We start from the raw sequence: 15,794 nt of genomic DNA, 5'->3' as shown, positions 1-15,794 counted from the left end.
CATAAGCACCTGTCTGGCAAGTGCAAGGTCCTGAATTTGATCCACAGTACAAAAAAATTCATATATGACAAGATAATCATAATCCCCTAAAAGGTTGAAAAATGGGTAGAAATAAGAATGTGCTTCTGAAAAAATTAATTCCTCATACTCCTGCTAAACTAACCATCATTATCAATTTTGCTTTTATTCCTTTGGCAAGTACAAAAACTTTATTACTGAATATTTTGTATAGAATCTATATTTAATTTGCCATAAGCACCTACCTGGCAAGCACAAAGTCCTGAGTTCAATCCCGTGGAATGTAAAAAATAAAAAATAAAACAAAATAAGAAAACAATAAAAGGATACATTTAATTTACCTCCAAATAGTACTTATTACTGATATAAACTTATTTTCATTGTCCATCAAATGATGAATTTTTCCATTTGTAAAGAGTTTGGCTATTGTTATAGCTAGTGTCTACATGTCCCCCCGAGGCTTTATGCAGTCACAGATGGGGCTTTCTCAGAGGTGGCTGGCTTATTTATATTTACTTCTCAGCAGCATTCAACATAATAACATCCTGCTTTGTGAAAGACTAAGCTCCTTTGGCCTCCAAATACTACGCTCTCCTGATTTATTCTATCTTCATCAAGAACTCTATCTCTTAGTCTCCTGTGTTGAATCTACCTCCTCTAACTATAAATTCTTGAGTTCCTTTTCCTCAGGCCTCTGAGATTTCTCCCTTTCCCTGGATAATCTCACCCCATTTTGTAGGTTTAAATACCATTACTATTTAGATATCTCTCAGATATATATATATAGACATATATATAAAGGCCAAAACTATCACCACTCACAAATGACATAATTTCATAGAAACTTCAAATAAATCTATACCAACTTCTCGCCTGATGAGTTGCCAGGCCCAAGGGAGAACACAGAGAGGACGCGCGAAGCCCGGGGACCCAAGACACAAAGCAAAACGGCTGCTTTCTTCAGCTCCTTCTTTTCTGAATGCTACAGAACAATGAAAGTGCCAGAGAAGACTGCTATTTTATCACTGCGAAAGACCTTTATAAATAAATTAAGTATTATACTCCATGTTTCCGCTTTCTAATAATAGTTATGAGTCAACAAATGAAGTCTCAACTTTTTAAGATGACCCCATATTCTGAGGAGCTGTGCAGTAGCTCGGTGGTCTAAGCGCCCAGTGGCAAGCACAAGGAACCAGGTTCGATCCCCAGTATATGCCAGCCCTGTGCTGAGCCTGCCACCAAAACTGGGCTTGGTGGTGCACACGTGCAATCCCAGTGCCGGGGAGGCCGAAATGAGGATCACTACGAGTCTGAGCTGCATAGCGAGACCCTGTATCAAATAAATAAATAAATAAAAGATTTTTGATAAATAAATATATTTTGTCTTTCAAATGCACAACACATTCCACCATGCTACAAAGATTTTTGCTGAGGCTCAAAAATGCACAGGCTGCTTACTTTGTGCCTTTAAAACACATTTTACTTAAAAAATAATTAACTGAGAAAAGTCAACTGCATGTCTATAAATTGACAGTAAAAATAAGACAATGAAATTAGAAGTCCCAAGGACAGTACTGATAAACCTGTACTGCTGGAGAGCGGCACACACAGAAGCAAAGTAATTCTCTTCAAATTCATCAGCGGACTTGACTTAGCTCCTGAGATTTCTGACACCTAGTAACTGACCTTACCACGCAAAAGCCAAGGTCAGAATAGTCAAGAAACAGATAGGCGCAAGCGGCGGATCTGTGCCTCCCACCAGGATCACAGCCGCCGCGTTCACTGATCACCACGAGGTGAGGCTGGGTCAGAAAAGGAGAGCGAGAGACCCGGGGAACAGCAGAGTGTGCCCAAGAGGAGCCTGCACCTCGAACCCAGGAGCCAGGGGCAGCGGCAGCCACGCGAGAGTCCGTCTCAGAAGTGGACTCCAGCCGTAGACACTACATGGCCAGCTCTGCGGAGACCACATCCCACATGCAAAAAAGACAGAATAACCTGAGCGACAGCGAGGTAGGAAAGGAGGCCTTCAACCGAGGGCCGCGGCTCCTCAGCCCACCCGTGAGGGAGAGGAACCCAGGCGCGCCCTGCAGAAGACCTGCGCATGCAGCCACTAGAGACCCATGCGTGCAGGAGCGTATGTGTGAAATGGGGACTACGTGTATCTCAAGTATCTGAGGGACGAAAAGGGATGTCGGAGACCCCAGCACTGTTCTATTGCTTAAGCTTGACACTGGAGAGCTGAAGTTCAATTTTTAACTGTTCTTGAGACTAGATATAAATGATGAACACACCTTCTGTTCTATTTTTTCACCATAAAAATAAGAAGAGAAGAAAGATCTACAGACAGAGTCCCCAGTACATGTACCAGAAGAGTCTGACAAGCGGATTACGATGCGGCATATGTTATTTCCCGGGCTCCAACAAAGACATCCTCACCTCTGAAGAAAAAAAGCAATCGCAACACCAAATAAAGAGAGGAGTCATGCAGCACAGACATGACAGGACATTTGGTCCCAAAATCCCCAGGCAAAGGCTCTGGCATCACCTGGCACCTGCATGTGCCAACAAGAATGCCCATGCTGGGAAAAGAAGGACTGGCACTCCAGTGGGTGCCAGAAGACACTGGTGGGGAAAACGCCGGTGCCCGGTCCAAGAATTTGTGGGCTCCAGAGAGAGACCTCAGTCCTGGGCGCTGGCCACAGTGCCAGCCAGGCAATTTATTCACGCTGGTTGGATTTGCAGTGCTGGGACCAAAAACACCGAAGCAAGGCTTGGCAGGCAACTCCAGGCCAACCGAGGGGAGCCGGTGGGAGCGCACGGCTGCAGCCGGGCCCAGACAGCACCTTCAAAGTCCTAGTGCTCACAAAGTTAGGTCTGCAGGGACAGCACCACAGAGGCGAGCCACTACCAGGACGTGGCCCCTCGACCTCCATCCTCAGAATCAGGCCCCACCCCCACCAGGAGCCCCGGGGCAGTTCTGTGCAGCCCGCCTGCTCCATGGCTGGTACGAATGAACTTGCCTCCACCAGGGCCCACAGCCTAGAAAACGCCATTCCTTAGGTCAGGAAGGCTCCTCACATCGATTCTAAGCAATAGGAAAGAACACGGGTTAGCAGGCCTGCCGGGTTCCTGACTCACTCTGTTCAAATGGAATGAGATACCACTGCTCTATGGCTAACTGGAATTTGTGAGATGCTCTGAAAAGCAGATAACCATAGGCAGATAATCGGATAAGAAAGGAGGAAAAGTCTCCTGGCAGATGGTCAGTGTACCCTCCAGAAAGGCCCGAATGCCACGCTTGAACAGGGTTTGTTTTGTTTTGTTTTTTGGTGGAACCAGGGATTGAACTCAGACCCTTGCACTTATTCTACTGAGCCATCTCCTGGCCCTTGAACAGGGTTTTCCAATGAGCTCACTGTACCGAGGGAGCATTCCTATACATGGGCAGCACGACACATCTGAAATGAAGCGGACAAAGCTCACAGTCCACTCACTAGACTTCAGAAAAGCTGAAAGGAAGAAGCGAAGGACAGGGGGAGGGGAAATGAAGCAAAGACACACCAGGCCCAGAGACACATGCCTGTCAGCTCAGCACTCAGGAGGCGAGGCAGGAGGTTCCCCAACATCCAAGGCCAACCTGAACCACACAGTGAGACCCTGTCTCAAAGCTGTGAAACATAAAAAGAAGAAAACCAAAAAGAGAAAGAGGAAAAGGTGAAGGGAAGTGAGGAGGAAATGACCAGAGCAGAGCCGGCCTCACTGCAGAGCGTGTACACAGCACGGATGCACGGCATACAGAGAATACTGCAGCAGAAATCTCTCCTGAGCCAGGAGAAACTGGAACAGCGGCAAAGCGCATGACCAACAAAACTCACGGCCGTGTCCCTGGCTCCCACACTGCTGGGCACCACGGGTCATGAGGGCCAGCGGCGGGGTCCAGGCAGCATCCCCCTCCCAGCAGCTCCCTGTTACCCTGACTGGTGGAACACACACAAGGCAGGATGCAAAGCAGTCAAGCGGGCCTACGAGGTTAAAGCCGAGCACAGAGGATCAACTACGCACTGGCAGAGAACCCCTCCAGGAGCCCCCTGCCTTGTGATGGCACCACTGCTGTGGACCTGCTGTCACCCCAAGACGCACCCAAGCCACCCCCACCCAAGGCTGCCCCAGGACCCCAGGGGCCCACTCACCACCAAAGCGGCCAGAGTGAGACCCCTCCTCAGAGGCCCATCCACCCTGGGGGTGCACACAGTCGCCTCCAACCTTGGAGTTGCCACGCCTACAGGGGAGTTGCTGCCCACCCTCCAGACCCAGGCCCTACTGACACTGGCCGCCGCACTCTGCCGCCACACCCTGTGAGCAGGGCTCAGGTCAGTTCCCTGACATCGTGGCGAGCAGAAGGGCAGAAATGCGCAAGCATAAACCATTCACACACAAGGCGCAGAGGAGGCCATGCTGTGCAGGAATTATCTCTGGTTTGCAGGTGCAGCACGCACGGCGCCCGCAGAGAGGCCTCTCGGGGCCTGCTCCACTGAGCCCACCTGCCTCCCTTGTGTTCCACAACCCATCGGAGCCTCGGCTCTAACAATCTCAGAATGTTCTGAAACAGATTTACTGCACAGACAAGAGATGCCAACATTTAAAAGTGTATTTACCAAAGGAGTCAGGATGCAAAACAACAAAATAATTTAAACAGCAACAAAACTCCACTTTGAAGACATGCTACTGACTAGCAACAAAAGATATGAAATCAAGAAGAATTATAAGAAAGCATATACAAGTACCTTTATCCATGGCATTAAAAACTTCACTCCAAAGCATAAAAATGGCCTAAAAGAATGGGAAACCAGCATGTTCATAAAAATAAAAGCTAAATTTCATAAAGACGTCAATTCCCTCCAGCGGATGTAGAGCTAGGTGATTTTAAGTAGAAGTCAAACCGACCTTAAACAGCAGGCGTGTGCAGAGGAGCAGAGTAAGGCAAGCAGCACGGGGAAGGAAGGAAGGAAGGGCAAACGCGAGCTCCCCAAACGTGGCCCTGGACAAAGCTGTGCCACGTGGCACAACTGCACACTCAGACAAAACAGAGCCCAAAACAGACGTATAGGAGCGTGCAACAACCCGCACATAAGCGACGCTGGGAATGGGGGGTGAGCGCGAGTCTGCAGATGGCACGAGGCGCGCCTGGCCTCACCAGCGCAGCTACCGGCTACTGAGAGATTAAATGCAGAGGCACAAAGCAAAATGCTTACAGAAAATATAGAAGGCCACTTTCTAAGGTGTGTGGAGGAAAGTGCCGAAGGAAAGCACATTGGTGCTGCCAAGAGTCGGGCAAGTCCAAATACACTGAACTAAGAGCGTCTCTCATCAAAGCCCCCAAGCAGAAAGGGAGAGAGGAGTGGAAGGCGTTTGTAGCACTCGGCGACAACTACCATCCCAAACAGGAAGCTCGACAACCCCCACAGCAGGGTGGCACGGAAGGATGTGCATTTCCAGGCCAGGACACAGAAAAGCCCGTAACATACAGAGGTGCTCGCCTGTGCCAGTGGGTGCAACGCGACAGCTGTGCGCCTGTAAGAACGCCCACCAGAAAAGCGCAAACAGCGGGCCCAGTGCAGCAGCCAGCGGGCCCCGTGCAGTGAGCCTCCCCACTGGCGTCCTCGGGGCGCTGGACAGGCACCCAGGCTGGGGCCACAACCACGCGCCTCTGAAAGCTCTTGGAAAAGCCTGGCCAGGGCACCTGTGCCACTGGACACGACAGTGCCCATGACGCCCTTCCTAGCAACACGTGAGAAACGGCCCAAGCACCCATCAGCAGAGCAAAGGCTGGGGAAGCGTGGGGCTGCTGAGACGTGGACTACTATGCAACAGATCCAAAGGGCAGTAGAGAGAGGCGAAACCAGCTGTGGAGGCGGATCACAAGGAACAACACAGCTCTGAACAAGGACGCAGGCCGCGAGGCGTCGCTCTCCAGCAAGGCCTGTGTGCATGAGAACCAGGGAAGGGCTGGTCAAGCTCCTAGGCAGGGTCTGTCTAGACGCACTGCCACACAGGGCTCAGGTCAAGTTGGCGCAAGCCTGGTGGCCAGTGCTGGCGGAGAGGGCTTCAATTCCTAAAGCCGGGGTGATCAGGAGTTTACCTAGACACACGCATATACTGCATAGTCTTTAGTATGTTAACAATCACAAGAACATGTTAAGAACAATTAAGACAGACATCAATAATTATGTCCACTAGGGGAAACTGCCCAAAACCTGGCCACCCTGCACCAGACTCTGAGTTATACCCACTGTCTTGCTGGTACTATGAGAGAGGCAAGGCAGGTCCTTCCGGTCACGGCTTCTCCTCTTACCTCCGTCACCTCAGGCTGAAGAATTAACGCTTCGGGGCTCATCCGAGGGATGTCTATGTGGATCTGGAGATGCAGGAGAAAGAAACACTCAGTGGAAAGGATGTCAGATATCATCACAAGCATCATAATTCAAATAGCAGCACTCCGTGTGGAGCCTGCCCTGCCACTTCCTCTGCTCTCTGTGCAGACGCCGACCCATCACCAGTCCTGCTCCGGAGGAGTGTCCGGCAGCACATGCTATCTGACTGAGGTGCACTGGTCCAAGGCAGCAGGTCGGCCTGACACTTTCCCAACCAAGCGCAGGGTGCTGCATGATTAGGAGCAGAGCAGGCCCTCAGCTATTTAGAAACATAATCCATAGCAATTAGTAAGCATTGATTTTCAGCCTCTGACACAGAAAGCAATTCAAGTACATCAATAGCGTGCAGGGCTTTTGCCGTGACAGCGCCTTCTCGGAGCACAGGCCACATTTTCCCCTTTCCAAGGTCCTCAGGGAGCCTAGGAGACTCTGCAAAGGACGCATCTGAAAGCTTCTGCTGGGGTCCCCAGTTCCTGGCTGGCCACATCCGACAGGAGCTGCAGCAACGCTCCCAGCGCTGCAGAGGAGGGCACGACGGGTCCGCGAAAGCACCAGAATGGGACAGAACGCACAGCTGGCATCGCAGGCTGCCTCCCACGGCCTGTCCCATGAGAAGGTCCCACGCCCATTGTCCTGGATGAAATGACAGAGCAGGCTGAGAAAAGACAATCTGAAACCAAGAGGGCCTGCAGGTGCATTTTGTTCCGGGATCTCCTCGCCCTGCTCAGAGGGGAGCCTCCCACAGCAGAGCCTGGGTGGACCGCCTCACTCTGCATGCGCTGGCCTGTGCCTGCAGGTATAACCACTCCAGCGTGGGCGCAGCCTCTTCATCCCTAAGAAGCCACTCTGCAGCCTTCAAAGTGGTACTGCAGCAAGCTCAGGATGGCTGAGACACACATGTGCCGAAGACGTGCACCGGACTGCGAGGCAACAGTGTCCAGCAGCGTGCCACGGTCAGAAGATGCCAATGGCTGCAGATAGGAGCCCAAGCACAAGAATGGGACTACCAGGGGTCGTGGAAGGCTACCTGTAGCCCCCAGATCCCTGAGTGACAAGCCTGTGGGCACATACTGTCCCCGGACAAGCACCATGGTCTCCTGTAGGACAGGAACCGGGTGTCACCTGTCTCCATATGCCAGGGCCAACAGGGTCCACCTTATGCAGGACCACAGGCAGCATGCTCATGACCTGCCAGCACAGAGCCCCCGTCACACCCCACCCCTGCCACACAAGAAGCAGGGAACTGCACAGGACTGGGTGGACAGGACCGTGACCTCACCCTCCTCAGCCCGCCCCCATTGTGCACAGGCCTGGGTGAGCGAGACAGAGGCCACGATGGGCTTGGAACAGCCCCAGAGGGAAAAAGATTTCTCACTCTGAACAACCCTGCAGGGCCTTGACAGGACAGCATCAATGGCTAACGCACAGGGCACCTGGAGAACATGCTAAGGCCGCCACTGCTCTGTCGTCCCAGTGGGGCAGTACCTCACGGCTTGGGTGGAAGTGGCCACAGAGCAAGCACAGGGAGCCACTCTGAGCCCAGAGCAAAAGAATTAGGCAGACAGGAAAACCCAGTGTTCCTGACACCACATTCTCTCATTTATATTAATGTGGTAATATTTTGAGAATTCAAAATAATGTGGGATCTTTTTATTACCTATCGCAGTAACTAAGCCAAGATGTGTGCGACCTGTCTGTAATTAACTTTCCTTTCAGTGGTTCCTAACAGAACGCAGCTCGGCAAATCCTGCTGGCACCACCCTTTGTAAGTCTTTTCCTTGAATAAAAATACATCAAAAATAGGTTCAAAATAATACCAAATTTATCCATTTTAAAAAACTAGTCAAGTGCAAAAATAAAGCGGGTAAGCTAAAATTTCCTTGCCCAAGTCCAAACACAATCTGCATCCAATCAGTTCCCTGGGGTTCCTGAGTGACAGCCCAGTGTGGCCTGCGAGTGTCCAGTATGAGGCAGAAGGATCGGAAGGAGGGAAGAAGAGAGGGAGAGAAGGAGGGAGGGAGGGCGGGAGAGAGGGAGGGAGGGAAGGAGGGAGGGAGGGAGGGAAAGACAGATGGAAGGGCAGAAGGAAGGGCTAGGGAGTGGCAGAGACGAGGCCACCGCCTCCAAGAGTCATCACACCTCCAGGCCTTGGCAGCAGCCTACCAACAGGAAGATACTCTCCATAGGAGCCACTTACCTTAAAAACCTTCAATTACAAATCAGAGGTGAGGCCTGGCTTTGGACCTTTCACCAGATCTACACCCAAGCAACAAAGAGATGAGGCTGTCCCATGTAGGACTGAAAAACTTGGCGGAGCTCTCCGCCTAGAAGCAGAGCTTGCAAAGAAAAACACGTGGCACTGACAAGCCTGAAGAAAGCCAGAAGCTGACTGCAGACACAAGATGGTGAAACCAATTAAGACCTAAACCATTCTGAACTTTCACGTATTACTCAAAGAGTAAGAGTTATAAAGTCCTCAGAGAGCTATTCTACCAGCAAATTCTGGATGTGCTGTGAACTGGAAATCAATTTTAAATGTTTTTTCCCATTATGAATATGATCTGTTGACTGACTGCCCAAGAAACTACAATCATACCCATTTTTATCAAACTAGTAGCAAAAGATCAAACTGGCTGTGGACTGGATTCCATCACACCCACACTGAGGTGTGGTCCCCTCTCCCCATCTGCACTCGCCCCTAAAGCCCCTACCAGAACCATACCAGGGAGCACAAGGCCTGCCAGTCCCACGGGGCCTCCCTGTCAAGGCTCCGGGAACAGGGCAGGCAGGAGCAGCCCTGGACCCTCAGACCGCAGCTCCCAGAGACACAGGCGGTGCGCCGCCACCGTCACCCGGAGGTGGCTGCGCTGCTGAGCAGCCCTCGAGCACTATCCTGCACCTCCCATCTCCAGTACCTTTTTCTTTTCGTAGAAGGGATGCTGGGTATTATCGTAGCAGAAATTTACTGTTACTGGTTTTCAGGTGTATGCCTTTATTTATTAGAAAATAAAAATCTGTACACCGATTACAGCTGCGCTAGATGAAACACTTCTTCCTGCACCATCACCAATCAAACTACTTCAAGAGAGACACGGCAAAGATAAGGGGCTCCCACCTGTCGGTATGTGTCGTGATGAGCTTCATCATTCCTGGAATCATAATAGTGTTCAATAAAAGCAAAATACTCTTTCTGCTTTCTCTGGAGGGTGGCTGGTCTCCGGTCGACATTGGCAGGAAGGTAACCCTGGGAGAGAGAAAAGCAAATAAATCCGTGTGTGTGATCACTGCTCCCCAGGGCCACGACAGGGAGTGAGCGACATGGGGCTCGCAGCCGTGGGAGGGACGTAAGGCGGACACGCGTGCCCAAGTACCGCACGGCTTCTCTCACACGAGAAACCCAAGGACAAACAAGAGCAAAACAGAAGACAACAGGAAGCAGGCAGGCAGACTTGTGCTAAGGACAGGGAACCAAGAGATGGGAGTGCGCGTGGGGAAAGTGAAGGGTGTGATCGTTATGTATGGCAAACAGGCACTAAAAATAAAAATCAAGAATACCATGGGCAAAAAGCTTCCATCTGAAATGGGCTCGGAGCCCTGCAATCCTGCCCCAGGGAGTAGGAAAGTCGGGTGGGTCTGGACCTGGAGTCTGCAGCCCCCGGCCAGCTGCTCTGGCTCTGTGTTTAAGCCAGCGAGGGCTGGCTGGGACCTCACAGCGCGGCTCGAGGGTGCAGTAATGCCTTCTCCCAGTGCCTCCCAGACCGGAAAGAACGGAAGTCTGGACGTTTGCACACCTGCACCCACACGCATGCGTTCTCACACGTGTGTGCACAAAGCTGCCACTTGGTGAATCCTGCCCTACTTCACAAACCCCCTGGGCTTTTGGCAGCTGCAGATGCAATTTACATGGCGGACTGGGATCCAGAAAAGGACAGCAGCCCCAGAAGCCAGGAGGAACCCAGGTTGCCTGGTGTTGCATGTGGTACTTTGGTTTCCTTGTTTCTTCTTTTTAAATTAAAACTACTGGGACCAGAGAGATAGCTCAGTAGAATAAGCTCTTGCCTGGCAAGCACAAGGTCCTGAGTTAAAAAAAATTAAAACTACTGATGTAGGATTTATAAAACAAGATGGTTAAGTTACATGTTAAGTACATTTCCATGACCTCTGATGAGGGCATCAGTTGTGTGGCCACTGCTCCAGGAAGAGCAGGGTGGCACGCACACACGCACACACGCACACACACACGCACGCACACACGCACGTACACCCTGGGCCCAGCATGCTTGCCAGTGCCCTCCTGCCCTGGTGTAGGGTAGTGCCACCTCCTCCCCGGGGATGGCAGGTGTGTTTGGGACTCCCTCAGGACCCAGATTTGGGCATGCCGCCTTCTGAGATTCAGCCACATGGCTGTATGGCCCAGGCAGCTACTTCCTTTCACCTTTCAAGCGGTATTCGGCTGCAAAGGTACAGTACACCAGCAAAGTCCCTCGCCCGCTCACTGGTCAACACACAGGCTGCTTCCAGCTGGAGCTATTAGGAATAAGGCTTATTACTGACAGCATTATACAAAACTTTTTGAAACATTTATTTTGACTTCTCATGATCAACTACAATGATATGTCAGTTTACAAATACTTTTGTTTGTATGTAATTTGGTTCACAAGTAGACCACCTGGCAGAATTTTGTTGCTGTTCAGCATCAGGTTATGAAATGACCACTGTCAGTGGTGGCGAATCTACCACTTGCGCCGGAAAGCACCATTTGTTATCACTGAAAGCCCTAAAAGGTTTGCCATCACTGACCTCAGCCATCTTTCCCACAGGAACATGAACGTGGCCATCCTTTCCAGAATCGTGAATGAAAGTATCACTGAACCTAGGAGTGCAGTCACTGGTGGTAATGTAGATTGATGTGCTGTTTTCTAAGAAACTACCAGACCTTCTTCCAAAGAGGTCATCCCATGTTCCATTTCAACCAGCCGCACTGTGAGAATTTCTAATTCCCCGCCAATGCTTAGTAATGTGACTCTTTTAAATGCTGGGCACAAAAAAATAAATGAAGGAAGGAACGAACGAATGAATGCTGGGCACGAGTGTGATGCATTTGGCTAATGACCGGCAACATACCTCTCCAGGCAGCCTCTCTTCTGAGGACAAGTATCTGTCCCAGCCTTTCACCCACCTCTGACCTCAGCAGGAGGGGCTTCTTGCTGAGTTGATGGGCTCAGCACACATTCTAAATACAAGGCTCACTTTAGAATACACATACTACAATGCTATCACCTGAGTCTATCACTTTTTCACAGCTCAAACACTCAAATTTTAAGTTTTCCTGAAGTCCAATTCATGCTTTTCTTGTACAACTAAGTATTTCCTGTGTGCTCCATCAGAAGGATTGTCTCCCTATTTCTTTCAGCAAGTTTCCTTCAGGGCTGGTCTAGTTTGCTGGCCACAGTGACGCAGAGACTCCAGGGCCTCTCGATGGCTAGAGGCAGGCCAAGCTGGAACCTCTCTACGCTGCTGTGAACTGAAGCGAATGTGGAGTTTGCAGCTGAGGCCGTCATAATCCCTCTGCAGGGAGAACATTGAACAGCAGGTATACTCAGAAAGGCTGGGTCCAGCCGGGCCTTTAGCTAGGTGAGCACACACCTTCCAGCTAGTTTCCTCAGGGCTCTTCTGCCAGCAGCCCCTGTGCAGGACAACTTGTACCAGGGCGCGCCTTAAGGTGAGTCTCCTCCTGTGCAAGCCTCGCAGCATGAGGCGGCACAACCCCATGCAACCACTGTCCTGCCTGCAGGCAACACAGCAGACTCACAACATGTGCAAGCTCACCAGCTGACCACGCCTGCGCAGACAGGGGCTGTGTAAGCTGCCCTCAGGAGCCGCTGCCGACCTCTTCCTCACAGAAGTGGACCCGCCGCTCTGCACGCAACATTATGCATGGAAAACGGCTTCTGCTGCAACAGGAAATGGCATCTACCTTCACCTTCCCCTAACACCTCCACATACAAACCCGTCCTGGTTTCCAGTTTTTACATGAAACGTCTTTGAGTCTACACTTTACAAAACAAGTCACGGACCTCTGTGAAGCGCACACCAGGGCGTGGAACGGCCAGACACACACAACTTTAGAAGAGTTTGCTAAGCAACTGTCCAAGTGATCACACTCCCATCCAAAGCGTGTAAGAACTTGCACCATTCCGCATCCCTGCCCGCGTTGGCTGTCGCCGAGCTTTCCCACGGTAGCTGCTGGCCGGGTCTGTGCAGTCTCTGGCAGCATGCAGTCAGCACCGCGTTTCCCCAGGAGCAGTGCATGCCACGGTGTGGCTGCTGTGTGGGGCGCGTGCAGGAGCGGCCCCTTCCTCCGATGTTGTCTGCCTCCTTCTTCTGCGCCCTGGCTGCAGTCTGACAACTGGCTGGCGGGCCCTGTGGGAAGTGTCCATGTTCCTCCCAGGGCATCAGCAATGTCTTCTGCTGGACACAAGTTCTGGTCTGACACAGCCTATCTGTTCATCTTTACAGTTAATCGTTTTCATGTCCGTCTCAGGGAACTTTCCCCCATTCCCCATTCATATTTCATGTAAAATCACAAACACGTCCCCAGCCCCACAACAGGGGTCAGCAACTACAGCCCAGTACCTACCGTGCAGGTACGACTGTGCTGGAACACACCAAGCCTAGGTCCCACACGCTTCGTGCCTGCTCTCCACCACAGCCACGCCTTGTCACAGCTGCAGAGACTGAGTGTGCGCTGGCTGAGTGCTTCCTACAACGACCTCACAGAGGCAGCGGCCCCAGCCCTGGTCACCTGTGAGCCCCGCGGGCTGCAGGCTCCCATCACAGGCCCTTATGCATAAGTGTGTGAAACCCACCCCCATTTCAAGAAATGTTCACGCTTTGCAGAGATCCATACTCTAAGAACATGCAAGCTAGCACTGTTTTACTTCCTGAGGTCAGATTCCTGCAGGTGAATGGTTAGCTCAAAGGGCTATCTAGCAGGCATGACTGAAAAACAAGGTGAATATTTATCTTAAATTAAACAGGAAAAGACACATTGCCATGAATGCCCCTCCGGATGCCTCCCGCCCCACTTCAAACACGCTCACTCATCCTTCTTGCCTCTTTCTGCAGCCGCTCTCAAGTCCTTGTCCACAAGGAGGCCCTACCCTGGCTGCCTTAATGTCCTGAATCAGTTCACAACCTTTCCCTTTCGTGGTCACTTTGGCTTTGGGGAAGAGCCGGAAGCCACACCCTACCAGATCCCGTGAACGTGCCACTTTCAGCAGCCTGCTTCCCACCGGCCCGCGCTCGGCCGCAGAGCTCACCATACATCTTACCGCACCTGGCAAAGACACTCATGAGAGAGGATGCCCGGAGCTGCTCAGGAAGTGCTAGAATGGCAGGATGAGTGCCTTCAAGGGGGGCTGGGATGTTGAGAAGGACCCAGCGCAATGTGGCTTTCATTACAGTAAGAAATGTTTATGCATTTGGCACAGGGTCTCACTATGCAGCTCAAGCTCGTAATGACCTTCCTGTTTTCAGCCTCCCAGCACTGGGATCACAGGCATGCACCACCCCACCCAGACTCAGTCACCGGCACAGCATGCCCTGAGGCTGGGGCTGGCAGGGCACGTGGGACCGGGGATGAAACCGTGCTCCCTGCGCTTGCTAAAGCAGGCCCTTAGTCCACTGAGCTATCTCGCCAGCCCGAATAAATTTTAAAATTTAAAACATTAATCTTACTTTGTGATCACACCAGAAGACTTCAAGGCTCCTGGCACATAATTCCCAAGAAGCCCTGAGGCACGAGGTGGCAAATGACATCCAGCAACCTCATCATACACTGCTGCCCACTACTTTCACCATGGTGACATCCACGAATTCCACTACCTTGGAGGGCAGTGCCCACCACACAGCAAGCTAACTGACAGCAAGGGGGAATCCTCAAATAGAGTTGTGCCGAACAAGGGCAACGGAAACAGCCCGATCTATAGCACCAGGTACATCCCAGCTACCAACATACGTGCTGTTGTGCACTGCCCAGCTGAGCGGCCACAGTTCCCAGTGACCAGAGCCTCCTGCAGCACAGCCAAGGACAGTCACACTGAGCAGGCACCACAAACACAGGCAGCAGTGCGCATTCTGAGCTCTCCACTTGGCACCAGGCATGGGGGTCTCTCAGAGACCATAACACATGGGCAGGGACGAGGCTACCGCCACTACTCTGGGCCCCAGCAGGGCCTGCAAAAACGAGGCTACCACCACTACTCTGGGCCCCAGCAGGGCCTGCAGGGACGAGGCTACCGTCACTACTCTGGGCCTCAGCAGGGCCTGCAGGGACGAGCTACCACCACTACTCTGGGCCTCAGCAGGGCCTGCAGGGACGAGCTACCACCACTACTCTGGGCCTCAGCAGGGCCTGCCACCATCACACTTTGCTGGGTTTTTTTTTTTTTTTTCTTTTTACTTTTTTGCAAGAGAATAGAAAATAGTTTTTAAAAAATAGAAATGGCACAGAATTTCACTAAACAAAATGACAGGAATTCCAGTCCTGCAAACCCTGCACCAGGCACACTGAGCCAGCTACCGAGCCTGGGTATGGTGGCACACACCTGTAATCCCAGTTGTGGAGAGCCTGAAAGCAGGATCACTATGAGTCCTAGCTGCATAGTGAGACCCCGTACCAAATACATTTTTTAAAAAAGCAATAAAATGATAGAAATTCAACAATGACTGCTATATATTGTTGTCTTCAAAAGATTCATTCAGATTACCACAAATAAGCATGCAAAAATTGGTCCAAAAAACTTAAAAGAAGAAAAAAATTCAGTATTAATTGTTCCTTTGAATAGACCAGTACACACTTTGCTCTTAGGGCTGCCCTCCTGCTCCTGTCCCCAGATCCTGGCTCATATCCGAGTGCCACTGCTTTCATGGCATCCCCCTTTCATCACAGGCTAAAACAAACAGGACCTCTTCACAGGAAGCAACGACTGCGCCAGGACCTTACACGCCCCACCCTCCTGCAAGTCCAGGCCTGAGGCCCCCGGTCCTCCGTGAAGCCCTGTGGACCATCCCCCAGCACAGCACCTTGCCTGGCCCCTGCCCGCGGACCCTGCCATGCTCCTCACCTTCCATGGACCTCATGACACACTTTCCTCGGTCTCCTCCCACACGGTGGATGCTCCTCTCCTTGGTGCACAGCTCTGACCCAAGGATGTGGAACACTCGCAGTGACCTACAGCAAGCTGGGTCCACATATCTTTCTGGTTTGTTTTGGCTTTGACATAGAGGAAGAAGAAGGGATGGAGGGGACAACCCGCTCGGGTCCCCCTCCTTCCCTCTCTC

General features: G+C 51.5%; 1 protein-coding gene across 1 annotated transcript in view; it reads right to left on the bottom strand.

Moving 5' to 3' along the window:
• Tbc1d22a (TBC1 domain family member 22A) overlaps positions 1-15,794 on the bottom strand; it is a 343,764-nt gene that overhangs the window by 232,596 nt on the left and 95,374 nt on the right. The window contains exons 9-10 of the mRNA XM_023702532.1: positions 9,565-9,903; positions 6,371-6,433 (exon numbers count right to left, since the gene is read on the bottom strand). Of these exons, the coding sequence (XP_023558300.1) occupies positions 6,371-6,433; positions 9,565-9,903 (402 nt within the window). The remainder of the gene's footprint in view (positions 1-6,370; positions 6,434-9,564; positions 9,904-15,794) is intronic.

The sequence above is a fragment of the Octodon degus genome, unplaced genomic scaffold (genome assembly GCF_000260255.1).
Source record: "Octodon degus isolate 3935 unplaced genomic scaffold, OctDeg1.0 scaffold00153, whole genome shotgun sequence".
NCBI lineage: Eukaryota > Metazoa > Chordata > Mammalia > Rodentia > Octodontidae > Octodon > Octodon degus.
The sequence above is the reverse complement of the archived record's forward strand: the minus strand, read 5'-3'. Positions and strand labels throughout refer to the sequence as shown.